This window comes from Panulirus ornatus, chromosome 22 (genome assembly GCF_036320965.1).
Source record: "Panulirus ornatus isolate Po-2019 chromosome 22, ASM3632096v1, whole genome shotgun sequence".
NCBI lineage: Eukaryota > Metazoa > Arthropoda > Malacostraca > Decapoda > Palinuridae > Panulirus > Panulirus ornatus.
The window spans coordinates 15,534,395-15,552,013 of NC_092245.1; the positions used below are offsets into that span (position 1 = coordinate 15,534,395).

The window sequence follows — 17,619 nt, forward strand, 5'->3', positions numbered from 1 at the left end:
GGGGAGGGCAGGGAAGGTGAGTGGGTGGATGGGGAGAGGGGAGAAGGGGGAAGAAAGAGGAGGAGGAGGAGGAGGAGGAGGAGGAAGAGGATGGATTGAGCCCAGCTAGATGGTGAGTGAATCAGGTTGTCTGTAGTGGCTGACCTCAAGTGGGTGGCTGAAGACCCACTGGGCGGTGAGTGGGGAGACGTCAAGATGTAGAACACAGACACGTGTTTTTCTCCACTTCATTCTAAAGAGCGAGATGAAGTCAGTGACTCCGAATGACAGACTAGTAGGGTTTGGTATCAGCTTACAGCCCTGAGTCATTTGAGAAACGTGACTTTAAGGCACAGCGAAACCTTCTCGAAAAGGACGGTACGATCCTTGAGCACGACAGTACGACCCTTGAGCACGACGTTACGACCCTTATGTATGATGGTCTGGCTAATAACCTTCCTCAGCACCTCAGCACGACGGCACAATCTTTGGGTATTATGGCTTGGCCTTTAACCTGACCTTTCCTCAAAGGGATTAGAACTAAATTGGAGAAAGGCTAGCATAAAAGCCAGAAGTGCAAATAGTGCTGAATGATACTATTAGGGTCAGTCCAGTGGAAATAGTAATGATAACATATCTAATCTCCACATATCAATTATTTGAGTTGTAAACAATGGTGTTCTATATAGAAATACAGGAATCCAGAAGTTAGATTACATTAAGTTTATGATTCATCTTTGGTTCCTCTAATGCCTATCAGTGGTGTAAAAGGGAATCTTACACGGACCTCATGAAGAAGATCGGTGACAAAAGAGCACACGACAGCGTCAGACAATGCAGCAAGGAAAAAAAAACCTGGGTCAGGCTAATAAGCTTCTTTCTGCAATTATGGAAAACCATGGGGGTGGAAACGCAACCACATTCAGCCCCCATTCTCTTGGGCAAACCCATCAGGAAGCAAATAGCGAAGTAAGTCAAAGATTCTGCTCGAGACGCGCAGTCAAGAAACACTAATACAGAAGAGTCGATGACTTGGAGATTAGGAATCTGATTAATTAAAGTTAGGGAGCGAAAAATGAAAGTTCGAATTTTCTTTGAAGTTAAGATCAGAGACTCCAGCGAGTGAACACAATTAAGTGTATTGTAGGTAAATGACCAAATGAAGTAAGTTTCAAATACCCGGCTAAATGAAGATAATTTTTGCTCATTGGAGAAAAGTTTAGAGAGTTTAATGAATATCAATAATTAGTAAAGTAAATTTAGGAGTGAAATATGTGAATCAAGTGAGGTAAAGATAAGAGACCTAGTTAAGTATTAAAAAGAGAAGATAAAGAAAAATTGAATATCAAAGTCATTGGAGAAGTTGAGAAGCCACATTCTGGTCCGAGTTAAGTATGAATAATCAACTCCAGTAAATCAAAGAGCGAGTTAAAGAACCGGATAAAGGTCAGGAGGAATAGACTTAAAGAACAGGGTAGAGTTTATAAATCCCTTCAGTCATCCAGCCAACCATTTGAAGCTGAGAAATTCGTAAAAACGCAGGACGGGTCTCCGCTGGAGCGAAGACGAGGCAATAGTTATATATACATATATGTTTATATAAATACATCTTTGAGATGGCTGGCGAACACACACACACACACACACACACACACACACACACACACACACACGAGGGGCTGCCAGGTGTGTGTCTGTGTCGTGAGGAAGAAGAGGGGATGGGTGGGGTGGAGTGGGGGTAGTGAGGGGGATGATGGGGGCCGAGGAGAGGGGCTTGCGAGAGGGAGGGGAAAGAGGGGAAGGGAGAGAGTCTGGCATGCTCGGATTGGGTGGGTGGAGTGACTAGTATGTGGGTGGCTCTCTTGGCCTTAGGTTCTACAACGGTGGGTGTGTGTGTAAGTGTATGTGTGTGTGAAAGTGTATGTGTGTGTGTGTGTGTGTGTGTGTTTGTGTGTGTGTTGAGAGGGTGGTAGTGCTCTCTCTCTCTGTCTCTGTCTCTCTCTCTTTGTCTCTCTCTCTCTCTCTCTCTCTCTCTCTCTCTCTCTCTCTCTCTCTCTCTCTCCCTCCTCTTCTCAGCACTTAGCGCCTGCCTACGTGCGGGCTGGGAGGGTCTATGCCTGTGAGACAGAGTGTACCTAATCCACGAAAAGATACTACTTTGTACGAAGAATCGAGACATTGAGTCGTGGATTCAATACCAAAGACACAGGATTAGAACCGGAAGCAAGAGAAAGGCTGAAATTGTAAGAAATGATGAGGAGTTAGATATAAAACAAAAAAGAAATAAAGACGCATGAGAGAGATGAGGAAGGGTCACGACGGGAAGAGAGACAATATGTGGAAGCAGAAGGAAAGAGGGTCATCAAAAACCTCATGATATATGCGTGTCCCCAACTGGACATACGTAGTACGTAGACAAGGGCCTTGGGAAAAGGACACAGGAAATAGATGTCGAAAGTTGTGAATATGTGAGGTGAACGTCCGCAATGGGAGGGCCGTGTGAAGAGTTCTGCATGTAAAGTGGATGGATGAAACCATAACGGTATAAAGTAACTCGGAAGCAGAAGAATTCAGGGAAGAAGTAAAGATAGAGAATAGGATAAACGTAGGGAGAGGGAGAGAAAGAGAGAGAGAGAAAGGGGAGGGAGAGAGAGGGAAAGAGAGAGAGAGAGAGAGAAAGAGAGAGAGATGCAGGCCTGGCAGTAGCTTAGAAGTGGTTGGCATCATGAAGACCATAACGGGTTAAAAGGAGAGTTGATCAGTGGATATGGAAACTCCTCTCTACAGTGGAGAGTCTGGTAGGCCTATGTCTGGAGTAGTGGGGATGAGAGTGAGTGAGGGGGATCGACTGGGGAAATAATGGATGAGGGGAAGGGGGAGGAGGAGGAGGGGAGGAGAAGTGTGGGGGATGAATGGGACGAGCGTGTAGCTATGGGAAGGCAAGTGTATGGTTACGCAGGGGGAGGGGAAGGAGAGAGGAGGGAAGGTGGAAACTTTGAGTAGACCAGATTGTTACAGGTGGGCTTTTGAAAATGGTTAAGTGCCGGAAACCATTGATGAGTAGAGAGGAGGAGGAGGGATGGGGGCACCAGTGTGGAGGCAGGTTCACACTCTTGTTGTGGAGAGGCGGTGTATGCACGATGTTGATAGTGGAGCTGTAGAGTGCAAATCAAGGGGATGAATTCATCCTTAGGCGGATTTGGCTAACGAGTAGATTTTAAGTTAATGGCAACTATCAAATCTACAAGCTCAACAGGCCTTGTTACTGGGATCATACACTACAGTCTACTATGTGGGGACAAGCTTGGTTGAGGAATAGGCCTACCATTAGGTTGAATCTAGTAACAAGACGAGAACTCAGTGTATCTCAGTGACTTAGTTCTAGGCTGGGCTTAGAGGAAACCCCAGTTTTATGATAGGTCCAATGACACAAGCGGAGCTCTCGAATATTATTGGCTTTGAGGATTTGATAGTGAAATATCCATAGCATCCTAGTAGGCCTCTTTCAAAGTAGGCCTGGTAGTAAGGCAGGTATGGTAGTGGGGTAGGCCTGGTAGTGGAGTATGTGTGGCAGTGGAGTATGCCTGGAGGTGGAGCAGGATCAGTATTGGAATAGGCCTGGGAGTAGAATGGGTCTATCAGTGGAGTGGGCCTCTAGCAAAGTAGGCTTGGTAGTTGAATAAGTCTGGTAGTGGAGTAGGCCTAGGAGTGGAGTGGGCCATTTGCAAGATAGGCCTGGTAGTGGAGTAGGTCTGATGGTGGAGTAGACCTGGTAGTGAAGTAGATCTGGTCGTGGAGAAGTCTGGCAGTGGAGTGTGCTTGAGAATGGAACAGTTCTGGTACTCAAGTTGCCCCTAGATGGAGTAGGCCTGGGAGTAGAGGAGTAGGCCTGGGAGAGGAGTAGGCCTGGGGCAAGAAGACAGTAAAACCACTTGTGGTTTCTGTGACAATGGGAGTCTTTAGTGTGGTTAGACGATGTCCATAGGCCTAGTACTGACAGTAACAGTAGTAGTAGTAATAGTAGTAGCAGTAGCTGTAGTAGGCCTTGCGTGGGAGTATGTGTGGGGCGGGGCTGGAGTCATGCGGGGAGTGGTAGCTAAGGGGAGGGCGTCATGCAGCAGGTGGAGAGGAAGGGAGGACCCGGGGGGCGCGGCCTGTTAACGTCACGCCCCCCGGGCTCGTAGGTCCCGCCCCCACTTGCGCCGCTCTTCTCTGCCTCCGTTGCGTGGCCGGGATACGTGGGCTCACCCCTCACCATTCGCCCAGTGTGCGTCAACCAGCCAGCCACCACCGAGAAACGCGCGTGTGTGTGTGTGCGTGCGAGAGAGAGAGTCGGGCCGGTCGTGACGTCACTGTTACGGAGCTAGTTCTTCCCGCGGACTCCCGTCTCAGTCACAGTCGTCGTGCGGCCGCGTGACGCAACCCATCCTCATTGGCTGCTTCTGCCTTTCCGGGCCGTCCTTCATATGTTTACACATACCGACTGCTATGAGCAAATTTAATCCAGCACATGGCGTTGTAGCGCGGGTAAAATTTACAATTTGAAAAATCGCTTTTGGTGTGTTGGTGCTGATCTCGGTGTTGTTTTTTCCCTCACGGTTCTTCGTGGTGGTGGAGAGAGTGTGTGTGTGTCACTAGGTGTTTGATATCTATATATATATATAAAAAGGAAAGTGTTTTCTAACCTCTATAACCACAGCCATGAACTCATACTTCGAACAGGGTGGTTTTTATGGCGGAGGCTCGGGTGGGGACCAGGCATACCGATTCCCCTTGGGCCTGAGTGTTAGTCCCTACGGGCAGCCAGCCCCGCGGCAGGATGGCTACGATGCCTCAGCGGCCTCCTGCAAGCTGTACGGCGCCCCACAGGACCACATGACGCCAAACCCCTTCAAGGTGGACTGCGCCAAGGATCAGAACGGCTATGGCATCAGCAAAGACATGTCAGGGGGCTGGGGCCCTGCAGTGCGGCCAGCGTGCACGCCGGACCCCGTGGTGGCCCGCGGGTATCCGCCGGACCCGAGCACCTCCCCACGGGACCGATCATCGCACGTGGGAGCCTGGAACACGTGCGGCATGACGCCCGTCTCCCAGCCTCACCAACCACCCCAGCAGCAACCACAGCAGCAGACCAACAACCAGATGAATCAGCCACCCTCCAATACAACCTTCTACCCCTGGATGGCCATAGCAGGTAGGTGTGCCATGGGTTTTCCTCAGGTAGTCAGGGTGGTGCGGTGGCGAGGGGAGAGGTGCAGTGCCCTTTGGCTAAGGCACTGCCGATGCCGAGCGTAAGACGAGTGTGCCAGGCGCCCCAACTCCTCCTGACGGTGCCAGACACACAGCCTTACCTGCACTCAATCGCCCCGCCACTCACCACCACCACACCACACCACAGTCTTCTCCTCTACCTTCCCCCACTTCTTCCCCCTCTCCACTTCCCTAAAACCTCCACAAAGAGGGGAAAAAAAGAGGATAAAACACAGACAAATTCTGGCACTATAATATCATCCCATCAGAATCCCAACGGATGCCAGCAGCGACCAGACGCGCACACACCCCCTCCCCTCTCTCAACTATGTGCCTCTCATTTGCATAATTATCTAACGTGTCTATCTTCAGTAATACAATGAGATAATCAGGGTGAGGTTCTAGCAGGGGAGAGAGAGAGAGAGAGAGAGAGGAGGAAAAAAGTTAGTTTAACCAACATTTAGCTGTGGGGGTCTCACCAACCCCCTACTGCGTTCAATCTCCCGGTGAAGAGTAAGACCAAATTAGGTTTTGGGGAAAAGAGGAAAGCCAGTGTTAATTTAGTATCCTATTTTCAGGGGGGAGGGGGGGGAAGGAGGTGATTCGGGGGGGAGGGGGTGGGGGTGGTGTAAGAAATGAAAGAAAACAATTAGCATAGCGGATTACAAAAATAAATCTTACAACTCTTGGCTCCCCTCAAAAAAATAAACACGAAGTTGGAGCGGTTCAGGAAGAATTACCATTAATATCGCCCGCTGAAGAAGCGTTTTTATCTCCCTTAATGATCTGCAGTGATGAGGTGAAACAGTGAACGATGAGAAAATGAGGCGAAGTGAAGTGAAACTGTAACATGTTGAGGTGAAAGAAAGAATTTTCTGAAAGCTCTGAAGTGGAGTGTGTATTACGGTAATATATCATAAGTTTGTGGTGAAATAAGGTTATGTGTCGAGGAAAATGAAAGCGGGAGGGAGGCGAGACAAGTGGTTATAAAGGATGTATATTTGATCAGGATGAAGTAAGTGAGAATGTATATGAGATGTGATGGTACAGTAAAAAAGATAAGACTGAGGGAAGGACAAAAACATTCAATAAGAGTAAAGAGTATGAGAGAACATAGATGATAAATGGAAAAAAAGGCATGTAAGAAAATAGATTCTCAATGAAGATGAAACAATGTGAGTGAGGGAAATAAAAAGCACTTCAGTCACGTGTGAAAATGGATTATACAAATGAAAATAAAAGAATTAATCAGGTAGCTTCGAATGAGAGGTAATGGTTGATCAAGTCAGAATGCTATAACCAGTTCTTCGGCTTAGATATAGTCCCAACAAGACATGGAGGAATGTACGCGCCAACATCAGATACGATCCCAGTTGTAGTCTAGCATAAATCAGAGGGGAGACGATGAGGGGAAAACTCACACGAGAAATAAATAGGAAGAGGAAGAGAGAGAGAGAGAGAGAGAGTGTGTGTGTGTGTGTGTGTAAATAAAGAGATAAGGTCACGTCGGTGTGATGAAGACGAGACGACATTTAGCCCCTGAAGCAACGAACGAACGCTTTGGTCAGGATCTGAAATTACAGTGATTAGCCTAAGTGAGGGATCTTGGATCGGGCGCGTACAACATCTCTATTCCACAGACACATACACACACTAAGGAAGGAACCCAAGTGACGAATCTCCATCTCTCTCTCTCTCTATATATATATCTATCTATCTATCTATCCCTCTCCTCCTCCTCCTCCACCTCCTCTTCTTCTTTAGAGGTCCTTTTTCCCCCAACCTTCTCCTCTACCTCGGCGGGAGGAGAGGCGATCCATCTTGTGCTCCGTCGGTAGGCAGTTAGGGTGCAGAATAGACGGTGGCCGTACAGTCTTGGGACGTGCTTTTACGTGGCGAGATGGTATGGTTTTGGATAATTGCACACACATGTGGTACCTTCAGAAAAAAAAGGTTTCCTTCTTATATATATATATATATATATATATATATATATATATATATATATATATATATGTATATATATACATGTTTTTTTCTTCGTTCTGGCCGACATAGAGGCGGCCCACTTTTAGAAGCCACACGTATTTATACAAACACACACAAAAGAAAGGCATTGCACTACGATAAAGAGATAACCGTTATCACATAAAATGTCGTTCATTGTAACCTCATTCCTTCGGGCTATCGTGTGTCTCTGCGTCCAAAGATCTGTCACCTTTCTTTCCCACACAAGCCGTGCGTAGAGGTAAACTGTGTTTTCTTTATCTTCCTGCGGTCAGTAACGCTGACTTTAATAAGGAGGAAATGACGCTAGAGCCAAAAATATTGACGTTTCGCTGTGGCAGCTCACCGTGTCCCCAAAAGCTGTTACAATGCGATTTTCGGCCGAATCATCATCCATCACAGTGTATCACAGAAACGCACTTATCTTTATTTCCTCACGGGTCGTTTTCGTGATAGAAATTCCAAGCTTGGTCGTATTTTAAGTCTATTCTAATAGTTGTACTACATCGCTCAGAGCCTTAGAGATATTTGTTATGTTCGAAGCTGAAGGCTAGTCCGTAAGAAGCCTCCGAACACAACCTACAGCTGGGGGAGTGAAACAATGTTGAAGGACGAACTTTACCTATCGTGCTGGATTTTACAGCTACTCAAACATTTTCCCCCACAACACTACCCCGGATTTCATGAATTGAAACACTTCGGTAAAACCTACCAATCTGATAAAACTTTCCTGCTTAGATGCAAAAGTTTTTCCTTTTTTTTCTCTTTTTTCTTTTTATTGCCGAAGATAAAAGAGGCGGGAACCTGAGAATAGAATTCACGGCCTGGCAACTGTCTCCAACAAAAGTTTTGGCCGGTATCCACGAAGTGTGTGGAGTTCAGTTCTTGTGTCATACATACACCAAAGATATCTTGTGACGAGAAATATATATATATATATATATATATATATATATATATATATACAGCGAGAGATACAGAGAAAGAGGGAGAGAGGGAGAGAGGGAGAGAGAGAAAGAGAGAAAGAGAGAAAGAGAGAGAAAGAGAAAGAGAAAGAGAAAGAGATTCACATATATATATATATATATATATATATATATATATATATATATATATATATATATATATATATATATATATATATTTCCTATGGGGAAGGTAGGCGACGAAGGGGAAGTGTTCGACAAAGTCGGAGACGACTAAATCACCCAGACTTTAGGAACCTCCACAACACATACCTGATATCCAGTTACATTTTGCATCAGCGTTTCGCAAGAAGAGGACAAACGTTCACTAACACCTCCTCTTTTTTCTTTTTTTTCCCTTCTCCCTGTGTTACATTTGAGGCTCCTCGCATCAACTCGTTCGGAGCGAGGTAGTCGCCGGAAATCGCTCACGGACTACGCAATCTCCACACATTTTCCACGCATGATCAACGAGCTATGTTATCTATGCGAACCGCTTCCCCAGAACGGGTGGGAATAGCACACACACACACACACACACACACACACGCACACACACTCGCCAACCGTTAGTATTTGTATGTTGTCTAACGTTGGTCTTGAAATATACGTTGTCACTCTTGTGTAGTTTCTGTCATTTTCTTCCATCTCTGTTCCATCATTCTTCCACTTCTGTTTGATAACTCTCTGTTTTCTGTTCGATGTATGTTTTCTCTCTCTCTCTCTCTCTCTCTCTCTCTCTCTCTCTCTCTCTCTCTGGATGCCTGACCTTCTTTATCCATCTATCGTCTCCCTTCCGTATAGCTGTCTGTCTGCCTTTATCTCTTTCTCCCTTAATTCTGTCTATCTCTCTTTCTCATCTGTCTGTCTGTCTATCTAACTTCTCTTTCTCTTCTTCATATGATTGTTTTCTGTACCTCCATCTTCTGTCTGTTTTCTGTTTCTTTGCCTCTCTCTCTCTCTCTCTCTCTCTCTCTCTCTCTCTCTCTCTCTCTCTCTCTCTCTCTCTCTCTCTCTCTCTCTCCCTCTTGTCTGACGTTAATCTATGTCTTACAGTTTTCATGTTATTCACTCAACCCTTCTTTACCTTCCCTCCCTCCCTCCTTATCTCCCTCCCTCCCTCCCTCCTTACCTCTAACTACCCTCCCCCTCTTCCCCCTTCCGTCCAGCAGCCCGCTACCTCACCATATATATGTCTTGGGGAAGAGGGATGATGTTCTCTGACCACAGTCAAAACCCCAAACAAGATTTGTTTTTTTGGCCTAAGTACATGAATGCGGTTCGTGTGGCCAACTCTCAAGCCATTATCTAAGTTTGAGAGAGATTTTCACAGTCATTTGAATGATCAAAATAAATCACACCTGATAAGTATAAGAAAAAACGTCTTTGAAATTACTTTGAGCTGAATGTCTTTGCTTACTTCCTTAGGTTCTAAATATAAAAAAATGTATATTTGATAAATTCACCTATAGGAAAGAATATATTTGAAAAATCACTTATAGGAAAGAATACATTTGATCAATCGTCTATATCAAGGAATTTATATGTCCTGTAAACAGATTCCCGTGAATGCCTGAGAAGCTGAAAATTCATATATGTGGCAGTTCTTAATTAAGACGGAAAATGGACCCGGAAACCAGTAGCTTTGAGGTGCATGGGTTTATATAGTTCAAGGTTTTGAAAAAGCCTGACTTCGCAAGTTCACATCCCCCTCATGATATTTCAGTGAGTGTTTCTGTTGATCATAAAACAGAAGGGCTGAATCATGAGTGTCTCTGCTAAATGTATCTTTAATACAGTGCAAAGCAAGAGCATCGATAGCTTTGTTGTAGTTGTGATTATGATCATTATTGTCATTATCATTATCATAATTATTTTCATTACTATTACTATCATTATCATTATAATCATTGCTCTTATTATCATTATTATAATTTCTATGGTTACTGTTATTATCATCATCATTATCATTCTTATTTTCATTATTATTATTACTTTTACTGTTATCATTATCAGTGATAGGATCATTATAAGCCGATTATTACCACTGCAGTAATGCGTTAGTCTTACTAGAACTTCTGCCAACAATCCCAAACTTGAATGCATGATTTCATCACTTATTCAGTATAAAGTATCAGTTTCACCTGACGCATGCTCTTTTACTGAGCAAGTCCAGCCTGATGAATGACCATACAGTATGTGTCTTATAACTGCTGTTCAAGAAAAAGTTTGAGTGGCGACAAGAACACTAAACCATGTGAGAGTACCCAGTATATTTGCACAGAGTCTTTGATTTTCCGTCACATACGTATGTATATGCTTATAGCTAATACGATTCTAGAAACTGGGTTTTCATATATATATATATATATATATATATATATATATATATATATATATTTTGATTTAGATTGCTGTAAATTTATTCTCGATTGTCTTTCAGCTTCAGATTTTGAGACAAACTTGGGCATAAGTCACTCATTAAGTTTTTGAGCTGGAATTAATACCATTGGTTGCCTGTATCTCACTGCATCTCTCTCCGCTTCAGTGACATATAATGCCGAACGGATCTGATTGATGAGCTCGATAGAATGACAGTGAGAAGACATAGTATCTGTGCCTGTTTGAGTCTGTGTGTGTGTGTGTGTGTGTGTGTAGCAAATTAGTACAAATCATAATGAGAGCACGAGCCTTTTAGTGTCTTCATCAGTATTCCAAGTGGAAGAAACTTTTCCCATGTAATAATCCAGCCTACAGAATGATTAAAAAAGATAGTATACGTGATACATGGATGCTTTGAGATAAGAAAAGATTACGTCTTTCCGTTCGAGTTTCTTAACAATGATTAACTTTCATGTCATAGAGACTGATTTTCAAACATGATTATGAGTGTATCTGTTCGAGTGAGGACGAGTTCAAGTTGGCTGATAAAGTCCCTTAAATACTATGTAACATTTTGTACTGGTGACTGTAACAGTGGCAAATGACTTCAACTGTGTCAGTCATGTAGTATGTGGTGCACACAGTGCTCTTAGGACCGAAGGAAGCGCAGTAATAATTGATATTGTGACAGAAGCATTTACAAGTTGGTTGCATTTAATCAGTCCCGATTCTTAAGTCGTTTACAGATATCTTATTATGATATCTCTGCTTAAGACTTATTGCTGTATATTTTCGCCTCTCTGCTTCGTTGCAACTCTATACATATATAAACAAACCACTGGAACCACTCACAAAGATAATTTCTCCTGTAGAGAGACGGTATCCATCAGCGTTAACTATGTTTGTGTTCTTAATACCCTCTTGTCCCCATTTTTGCCATACACATATGATTTCTCTTGATTTCCACGACGAATTCTGCTGTCTCTCTTTACCCTTTATCCTTTAATCTAAGAAAAATCAATCCTACTTTTCTGAATGAAGTATTTTGTGTTTCCAAGCTCGGAATAGCAAAAATACTTTACATTCTTTTTTGGAAGCAAGATGCCTCATGTTATATCCTCATGTTGATGAACAACACCCACTCTCTCATTTCCCCCGACTAAAATAACCCTTTTTTCAAGAATTCAAACGAAAAGCACCTCTCTCTCTCTCTCTCTCTCTCTCTCTCTCTCTCTCTCTCTCTCTCTCTCTCTCTCTCTCTCTCTCGCCAGATGTTACAAGCCTTATCTTCCCTTCTCCACCCTCTCATCTGGCCATACCAACGCCACCATTCCGAAGATGAGACGAGTAAGCATCCCCCACCCCTTCCCCTCCCCCCCTTTCCCCAGCCTTCCCGCCATAGCCATATTGAAGCTGACTCTCCCTTTGGTTCAGGTGTTTTACCCCTCCCTTTCTTCTCTTCTTACTTCCTGCACTCGATGATTGCACCATCAGGTTGTTTATGTCCAAAAACAGAGGCTAGGATGTGGCAGCTCGCGGGCCTCTCGAGTGCCGTTCTAGCACCGGCCTAATCCGCGGATGCTGTGCCGCTGTCAGGCAAGATACACATAGCCAATTTACGGCCACCGCTTCACCATTTTGGCACGCTGACGTTTCAGGAGTTGGGGGATGATGATGACCGTACTGAAAAGGTAACGTATACTCGGGTAACATCCTCAAAGCTCATCTTTCACCCAGGGGAGTTGGAGTTCAGGGATGGTTGCCTTTCTTGTCCTTCTCATTGATTGGATTCTCTCAGTCGCATCGCACTTAGTTTTCACGCTCGTGAGTTCTCTAAGCTGCAAAGTAATCGTTGGAAAGGAAATGCAATTAAAAGGATTAGCGAGGCGTTCGTTGAGAATGATTTAGATCAAAATAGGGGAAATCAAGTGATACATCAAACAACTTGGAGAGAAGACAAAGGGCTCTAATTACCTTAGTCCTTCTTCAGCTAGGCTTCGATGGTTGGGAGGGATGTATGAAGATTATTTGCCTGTGGACCCTCGCATCCCCCCCATTGGCTTTATCCCCTCCCCTTCCTCCTTCCTCCCCCACTGCTTACCCCAACACTCCCTTGTGCCACTTGCCGGAGGGGGACACGACCATTAGCCCAAGCCATTCTCGACACGGGGGAGGGAGCTGGTCTGCTGATTGATCACGTTTCTTCTAGGCCTATACTTGATGTCGCGAGAAAGCAATTCCATTCCAAAGATGCCAGATCATGACTACCTTGAAATAAGAGTGACTGACTTTCTCCCGACACTTTCCTCCAGCTCTCTCACTCTCTTTATTAGATGCTAAGTGAGCTGAGGAAGATGATGGCTCTTATACTGTGATCACTAAATCAACCCTGCCATCTGGAGACTTGGGCGTGGTCACTCCCCTTTCTGAAATGAGCTCTAATTCACCCCTCTGTTATTGGCGAGGGATGCAGGCCTAGTGGGGGAGCTCGTGTCGCCTTACTCACCACACAAGATGGACTGAACATTTAAATCCCTGAGTCAGTCCTTGTTAACCTCAACATTAATTTCATTACCCTTTTACACCTCAACTCCCTCCCTCTCTCCCAAAGATACTTGTGAGAGACATGTCTTTGTTCTGCCTCTGAGAAACCTTTTTCTTCTCTCAGTACTGCAACGTGTATATTCATCCATGAGAGAGATTTACCTCTCGATACACTCACGTTAGCCATTTGGAAAGTTTCCAGTGTTAACTACGCCATTGGTCCCTATATCCGCTCGACTGAAACTTGAGGAGTTATACTTCGTTTGAGCTGGGGAATTTCCGGTTACAGCATATATATATATATATATATATATATATATATATATATATATATATATATATATATATACATAAGTATCGATATATATTCGTAAAATTCTATGTTTATTAGCCTAACAACCTGTCTGTATGTCTATCTGTCTCTCTCATAAGGCAAGCTTTTGCGTTATATATTTTTTCATTTATTTCTCCAATTCCCTTCTGTCCTTCATCATCCTTACTTCTTTTCCTTTCTTCTATTTTGTTCTGTTTTCCATCGTTCTCTCTCCCTCTCTTTCTCATTTATTTTTCTTCTTTCCATTCTGTTCCGTTCTTCATCCTCCTCTCTCCCATTCCTTTTATTCTTCTACATTCTTTTGTTTCCGTTTTTTCCATACTGCCACGAATGTGGCTAAAAAGGAAGAGAAGAACGGGACTTCTTGTGTTCCCCTCTCTTCTAAACCCTCCTCTTCCCTTTTTAATTCCTTCCCCCTCGTTCTTCAATCCCCCATCCCCCCTTTTTTGTCCCTCCCTCTTCTCCTCCCCTCTCCTACGTCGCCGTCCCTTTCGCCTCTTGTCTTCCCGACGCTAAGAGTAGGAGAGCGGGGCAAGAAAGGGAGTTAAGGACTTCTTATTTAAAATGCACCATTATTTGTGACGCGCTGGTGTATTCAGGCAGGGAGACCAAGGGTGTTCGTACGGACCTACGCAATGCAAATGGATTTTTTATTGTCGCCTTGAGATTAGGAGTGTCTGTGAGAGGCTGTTGGGGATTCCATCTCTTATTCAGAATCTGCTTATGTTTCTGTCTTCCGTCTTCACGATATCTATTATAAAGGAAAGCAGTTTAAACATGGATGTTCTTATAGACGTGCTCGGCTTTTTGACGCATATACTTTTGTTAGTCTGGTGATTAAGGTGTAAGTGGGAGATCTTCTTTTTGTCTTTCCCCCGCTAGTAGTTGTCACGAGAAAAGCCAGAATAAACAAAGGGTATTCGGAGGTGTCTTTTGTCTCACGTATGTACTCTTCCATGTTCACTCCTTGTTTATTGATCAGGATATTAGAGGGAACTCTCTCGCAAGTTGAAAATCAATAATCAAACGAGATATTTATACAAACTCTATAAATTCCCTGGATAATGTATAATCAGCTTAGATCATACATATGAATATACAAGATCAGTCTTCTGTAAAATTGGGTATGTTTTTTATTTATTCTTTTTTTTTTTTTTTTTTTGCGACCCGGGGAAAATGAAGTAGCTTCACAACAATTTACGATGGAAATGGGCTTTTTCTCAGATGTGTTGGGTTCATTCTCTGCTCGGAGGAAGTGCGTCAGGTACGAATTACTTCCACTAAAAGTTACATAATCCTTGCAGACTGAGTTTAGATATCAGTGAGTACCAGTAGAGGAAAGAAGTTCAGACGGGATTAAACTTATACTCTGTGAACAGGAGTGAAATGATTTGTATGAGACTCAGATAGTCGAACGCTTTCGAAATGATGATTCAGTAGCTTCAGTAGGGTCGAGCATTTGTCATCTTCAGTCAGTGGGGCCGTTCGTTCGTCCGGCTTCCAAGAACTGCTCCTTTCTGGGTAATTTAGACTTAAAGCCGACGTGCTACGGCTGCGGGAGAGTGGTTTGTGCATTCTGGAACGGCGCTTGGCTGCCTCTGGACTGTGTTGTGGCTGGAGGGCGTGTGGTCGGGACGGGCCAAGCTGAGAGGAACATGTTCTACTGAAAGTTGCAACAGTGTTCGATAAGTTGCAGGATCAGTAGTTCTTGGTGGTGTTTGTTTTTGGGAGTGAATGTTCATATATATATATATATATATATATATATATATATATATATATATATATATATATATATATATATATATATATATATTCTCTCTTTTTTTTCTTCTAATCGAAAAAACAGCTTGGCCATCCACTCAGTAACCCTGGAAAGTGGTGAGAATATTCATCTAATTAAGCCATGTTAACCCGAAGAACTAAGTCTAATCCTGGCAATATAATGAATTAGGGTGGCCAGCCAGAGGAGCTAGGTAGTTTATCACAACAAGTTTTCGCCATGACAGAAGATGGGCTGCTCTCTTGCTAATGCCCCCTATGTTATCAAGGTTCTTATGTATTCTTTTACATTCTTTCCGCTTCTTTTCTGTTTCCATCCCTTCTCTCCCTCCCTCTCTCTCTCTCTCTCTCTCTCTCTCTCTCTCTGTAATCGCATCTCTTTCGTCCCTGTTCTTACCATCTCATCCCGATCTTTCCAGTCCTTTCCCTTCTTTTAATATTCCAGTCTTCTTTTTTTTTTCCCCTGGATCGGCACACAAAAAAATACTCTGAAGGAGGAGAAGGAAGATACCTCAGAACTCCTGAGGACTTTGGTGCTTTTGTTTTGTCACCTGTCACCCTTCGAAGTTCGTCTCTGGTTGCTGTCTAGTAACTTTTACTTCCCCGACACCGGATACCTTCTTGCGTAGGTCGTCCCCCTCAAGTCGACTTACGTGTCCCCCTCAATCCGACTAACGTGTCCCTCCGAGCATATATATATATATATATATATATATATATATATATGTGTGTGTGTGTGTGAGCGTGTATGTATATACATGTGTATGTGGGTGGGTTGGGCCATTCTTTTGTCTTTCCCTGCGCTACCTCGCTAACGCGGGAGACAGCAACAAAGCAAAATAATAAAATTATATAATATATATATATATATATATATATATATATATATATATATACATATATATATTGGCTCAGTTCAGTACCCTAACCGGATTCTTCTTGATTTTATAACCACCTGCAGCAGGTTCTTACAGTCCCCTTCTAAATCCTGAGAAGTCTCGCTCTCCTCTTCGAAAAGGATGAAGTTTGAGGATCGTTGTTTAAAATGCCAAATATATCCTGTCCTGGCATTGGCTTCATTCACATGTGGCCTGTTTGGCATTACGCCCGCTAACACACACAATCTCCCCATCTTATACATAATACTTGGCAGCACGTGATTTGCATATGACTCGTTCTTTGTTAGATTCTCTTGCAGTGAGCACTACGCGCTGCTAGCCCCTGGTCTTTTGGTAAAATCTACGCGTACTCATTCGTGTACCTTTCCCATATTACTGACGACGTTGTTAAGTGATACCAAGATGGAATAGAAGACGTATATATTATTGTTTCAATGATTTCTTTTTCTGCGATAGTCACCTGACAAGATTCATAGGGAAACAAAAACGGGAGAACTGAATCGTTCGTCTGGCATGATTCTAACGTCCTTCCACTTATAGTGGGGGGGAAAAAAAAGCCAGAAGCCCCCAAACTCATGAAAGGTGACGCTTGGTCGCGTTTATAACCGCAATAAAACCAGTTATAACCCGTATCTCTGTCCCTTTAACCTCTCGTACCCGCGAGGTTAATCTTATCCCTATTCTTGTGACAAGGATGCGTGCGACATTGTCAAGAGAATGCGTACGATAACGCGTTAAGAGGATGCGTGCGGTAGTGCAAATAGGATGCATGTTTATATATATATATACATAGAAAATATGGAAGTAGCTTCTCTCTCTCTCTCTCTCTCTCTCTCTCTCTCTCTCTCTCTCTCTCTCTCTCTCTATACGCTTTGTACTCCGGCTTCCCGAGTAGACCAGACTTTACAATACGCATCTGTACTCACTGAACTCTTTGTCTGCTGAATAAGTTGAATTAATGATGAGGAATCATTCATCATCCGCGCGTACAGTATTACTCATGCGTGTCAAACCGTACGCACACACACACACACACACACACACACACACACACACACACATATATTCTAATACACATTTCTTGATGCCACCAAAGAAAACCTTCATCATCCTTCATGTTGTACACCCTTACCCCCTCCCTTTCTCTCTCTCTCTCTCTCACTCTCCCCTCACCCTCTTTCCCCTAAAAAAAAAAGGGCAGGGGGTAAAGAAAAACGGGGAGAGAGGGAGGGGAGGGGGAGATCAGTGATTTACCATTCAGATGATGTTAAATTATTACGAAAGGTAGACTGCAATGAGAACGGGAAGCGTAACAGACGTCCAGATGATCGATGTCGCCTTTGGTTATCGGAGGAAAGTCATTAACTCCTGCGTCAAGGACTTTCCTTGCATACAAGATCCTCTTGGGGGCATAAACATGATAAACGCCGTTTCTTCTTCTTCTTCTTCCGTCTCTCTACGCTTTTCTTTCTACTTA

At 43.7% G+C, this 17,619-nt stretch overlaps 1 protein-coding gene across 7 annotated transcripts in view; it reads left to right on the forward strand.

The window, feature by feature from the left end:
* LOC139756572 (homeotic protein ultrabithorax-like) overlaps positions 1-17,619 on the forward strand; it is an 821,256-nt gene that overhangs the window by 146,245 nt on the left and 657,392 nt on the right. For 6 of the 7 annotated variants that reach the window (XR_011714386.1, XM_071676182.1, XM_071676183.1 and 3 more), the window contains exon 2: positions 4,702-5,173. Coding sequence is in view for 6 of the 7 variants with exons in the window: in XM_071676182.1 (XP_071532283.1) it covers positions 4,702-5,173 (472 nt within the window). In the remaining variant the exon portion in view is untranslated. Of the gene's footprint in view, positions 1-4,223; positions 5,174-17,619 lie in introns of those variants that run through there. The other variant, XM_071676188.1, reaches the window with a different exon arrangement.